Source organism: Quercus suber, unplaced genomic scaffold (assembly GCF_002906115.3).
Source record: "Quercus suber isolate HL8 unplaced genomic scaffold, Cork oak 2.0 scaffold_295, whole genome shotgun sequence".
Classification (NCBI taxonomy): domain Eukaryota; kingdom Viridiplantae; phylum Streptophyta; class Magnoliopsida; order Fagales; family Fagaceae; genus Quercus; species Quercus suber.
The window spans coordinates 163,967-167,199 of record NW_027069751.1 but is presented as its reverse complement, the minus strand read 5'-3'; the positions used below and the strand labels follow the sequence as shown (position 1 = coordinate 167,199).

Genomic DNA, 3,233 nt, shown 5'->3' with positions numbered 1-3,233 from the left:
ATCCTGCTCTGCTTGCAACCAACCATTGCAGCCCCCTGCTCCAACAAATGAGACCTATCGTTTGGCTTTGCTCAAATTTAAAGAATCTGTACCTTGTGATCCATATAACATTTTCAATTCATGGAACGACTCTTTGAACTTCTGCAATTGGCTTGGAATAACATGCGATGGTCGACAACAAAGAGTCATGGCCTTGGACTCAAAAAATTCTTAAACAGAGCCGCATTTTACGCATCTTTGTAATAAGATTGCACTCTCATTCATTCATTCACACGCTCTCTCAGGCTTTACTTCACAATTGGACCGAATCCAATATGGTCGGTCTACTAAATATACTCTTATTCTCAGGGGCGGAGGCATGTTATGCATTGAGGGGGCCATGGCCCCCCCAAAATTTTTTAAAACCTCTATAATAGTAGGAACAAATAGGCCTCACACTCTCTCATTTAAGAGCTGGCCCTCCTATGAGAAAAACTTTGGCCCCTCCTCCAATACGTAGCCATAAAAATGCCCCACCCCAAATTCCTACTTGTCATCTTTTTGACTTTTCCTTTCCTTCTCTAAGACATGTCAGTCATATTCCACATTTTTTTTTTCTTGAGTGAGGCCATATCCCATAGCTATTCAAGACCTATGTTGTACTGGTGTGGGAATTATCATCAGAGAGGAGAGACTATGAGGGTACAATATTAGACTACTAGTGGGAATGAATTTATTTTTTACCATAGTAGTCTAATTTGGTTGAATTTAACTGCTGTTTATTTTATAGTTGCTTATAATGACTTTGTTATATTTAATTTCTATAAATATAATGTCTTATAAATGTAGTCTAATTTTGATTAGATTTAATGTTTTTTTCTAAAACTAATGCAAGAAGATATGTATATATGTATATATGTCATACTTTGTATTTTTTTTTTTTTTGAATTACAAATCAATATGATAATATTACCTCGGCCCTCCCAACCAAAAATTTCTGGCTACGCCCCTGCTCTGCTTGTGGTTGGATTGGCTTTCTTCCACATGCGATTTCAAGGGAAACCACCCCAAAACTATAACAATCAGATTCCTTAGAAGCTTTTCCAGTGATAACACACTCTGGAGCTAGGTAGCCCATGGTGCCTGCCAAGACAGTAGTTTGTGAGCCCAACTCATGGTCTAAAAGTCTTGCAAGACCAAAATCACCAAGTTTGGCATTGAAATTTGAATCCAACATGATATTGCTAGACTTTATATCTCTGTGCACGACACATTGTTCCCACTCTTCGTGAAGGTATAACAATGCAGAAGCCAATTCTTGGGCTATTTTATACCTTATTGGCCATGTTAGTGTAGTCTTTTTTCCAAACAGATGAGAATCAAGGCTTCCATTAGGCATGTACTCATACACAAGAAGTAAGTCATGCTGTTCATGGCACCAACCAATGAGTTGAACCAAATTCCTATGTCTTAAACAACTAATGATCTTCACTTCTGACATGTACTCCTTTTTTCCCTGCTTTGATTCTTTTGAAACCCTCTTAACCGCAATTTTTGTATTGGACTCACTTAAAAAACCCTTGTGAATGCCTCCGAATCCTCCCTCCCCGAGCTTCCCTCCTTCAGCAAAGTTGTTTGTTGCATGAAGAAGTTCACTGTATATGAACCTCCTTGGCCCAGTTCCTTTTTCAAATTCGTCATCTATATAGTCATCAACATCAAAATCTTCTGCATTCCCCTTGGCCTTTTTTCTCCAACAAATAAACCAAAGTAGACCTAAAGCACAACTCACTACACCCAAACTCACAGCTAACCCAATCCCCAAACCCAATTTTTTTTTCCTGTTCCAACCTCCCTTGTTGCTCGGTTGTGTAAGCCCAACTTCCAAAGTTGAATTGAATGACCAAGAACATATTATATTTGTCTCTGTAAAATTACCTGTACTCGCAGAGAAACCAACACTAACCCATTCTAGTAAAATTGTTGTCAAATTAACAATAACTGAAACGCTAGAATTCTCGCCAAAGACTAGATTATCAGCATCATTAAGGAGCACGCTAAGATTTTGAGTTTTTGAGTTATAACTTACCCATGCATATACAGTTGACCCATTCTTAATGCTAGATGGCCATGTGACACTTGTGTTTGAGACAATGGAATTGACATCGATTCCTACATGATTATCACTTGGATGATCACGAAATTCAGTGTTTTTGAAAGTGTCAAACTCAACTGCTACAATCTGATTTTGAGTGACATCGAGAGCGGATTCATTAGTAAACAGTCCAAGAAATGCGCCACTTGAATTGTGGTTATCTGAAAATTCATAATCAATTGGTGCGATGAAGAAGGCGATCCCATCAGCAGACACTTCTTTATGAACAGGTTGAATGATGAAGGAGAAGTGAGTGGTGAAGTCCGTAACTATAAGCCTCCCTGTGCTATTATCCCAAAGGTGCACTGGTTTATTATAATAGGCACGACCAGCACTAAAGTAGCTGGGCTCTGCGAGCAGGATAGTACCATCTGGTTTTATGGATGCACATCACGTTTAACGGTAATGTTTTCTTTGTTGAAACTAGTGAAGTTGAAGGAAATTGACATAGAAAGGGGAAGTAGCAACAAGAAGAAGAAGAGAAGCTGTTTGAGAAGAGATTGGAGTTTTTGACTTTGAAAAAGGCAAGAAGGTAGTTTGTTGGAGAGAGCCATGACTGAAGTTGAATACAGGGAAGAGCCATGTGCTATTTCTAGTCATTTTTTGTTTCCTTTTTCAAATGTTTGTAGTTTTTTTTAACTCTCTCAGAAGAAGAAAAAAATGTTTGTATTTTGATGATTGAATGGCCTCACGTTAAATTGTCCTAAGTCAATATTTGCTAGGTCCACATAAAGAATAAAGTTATATAAGTCGTCAATTTCAATTTAACAACAAATCTTATGTAATAAAATGCCAATAATAGGTAAAAAACTAATGTAATTGATGGGTCAAGAAGAAAACTAATAATAAATTATTACTTAAGAGTTATTGTAAAATTATTATGAAAATATTATGAACATAACACTACTCAATTACAATATTTTTTTCTCAAAAAAAAAAAAAAAATTTACAGAGTCTAGCACCCAAATTTGAATTAATTGAATTGATTATTATGACTACATCTAGGGGTGACAATTCGTGTTTGTGAGTCGGGCATGTGTCATATAAACTCATGAGTATTCGACTATATAGGTCAACACTAACTTGACATATTTATTAA

At 36.7% G+C, this 3,233-nt stretch overlaps 1 protein-coding gene across 1 annotated transcript; it reads right to left on the bottom strand.

Annotated features, from left to right (window-relative positions):
• Nucleotides 1-934: 934 nt before the first annotated feature.
• Nucleotides 935-2,717, bottom strand: LOC112003566 (L-type lectin-domain containing receptor kinase IX.1-like). Its single transcript, XM_065782255.1, has 2 exons — nucleotides 2,705-2,717; nucleotides 935-2,505 (listed from the first exon to the last, which is right to left on the bottom strand). Exons 1-2 carry the CDS (start codon nucleotides 2,715-2,717, stop codon nucleotides 935-937), a joined length of 1,584 nt encoding a protein of 527 aa, XP_065638327.1.
• Between the last annotated feature and the right edge of the window lie 516 nt (nucleotides 2,718-3,233).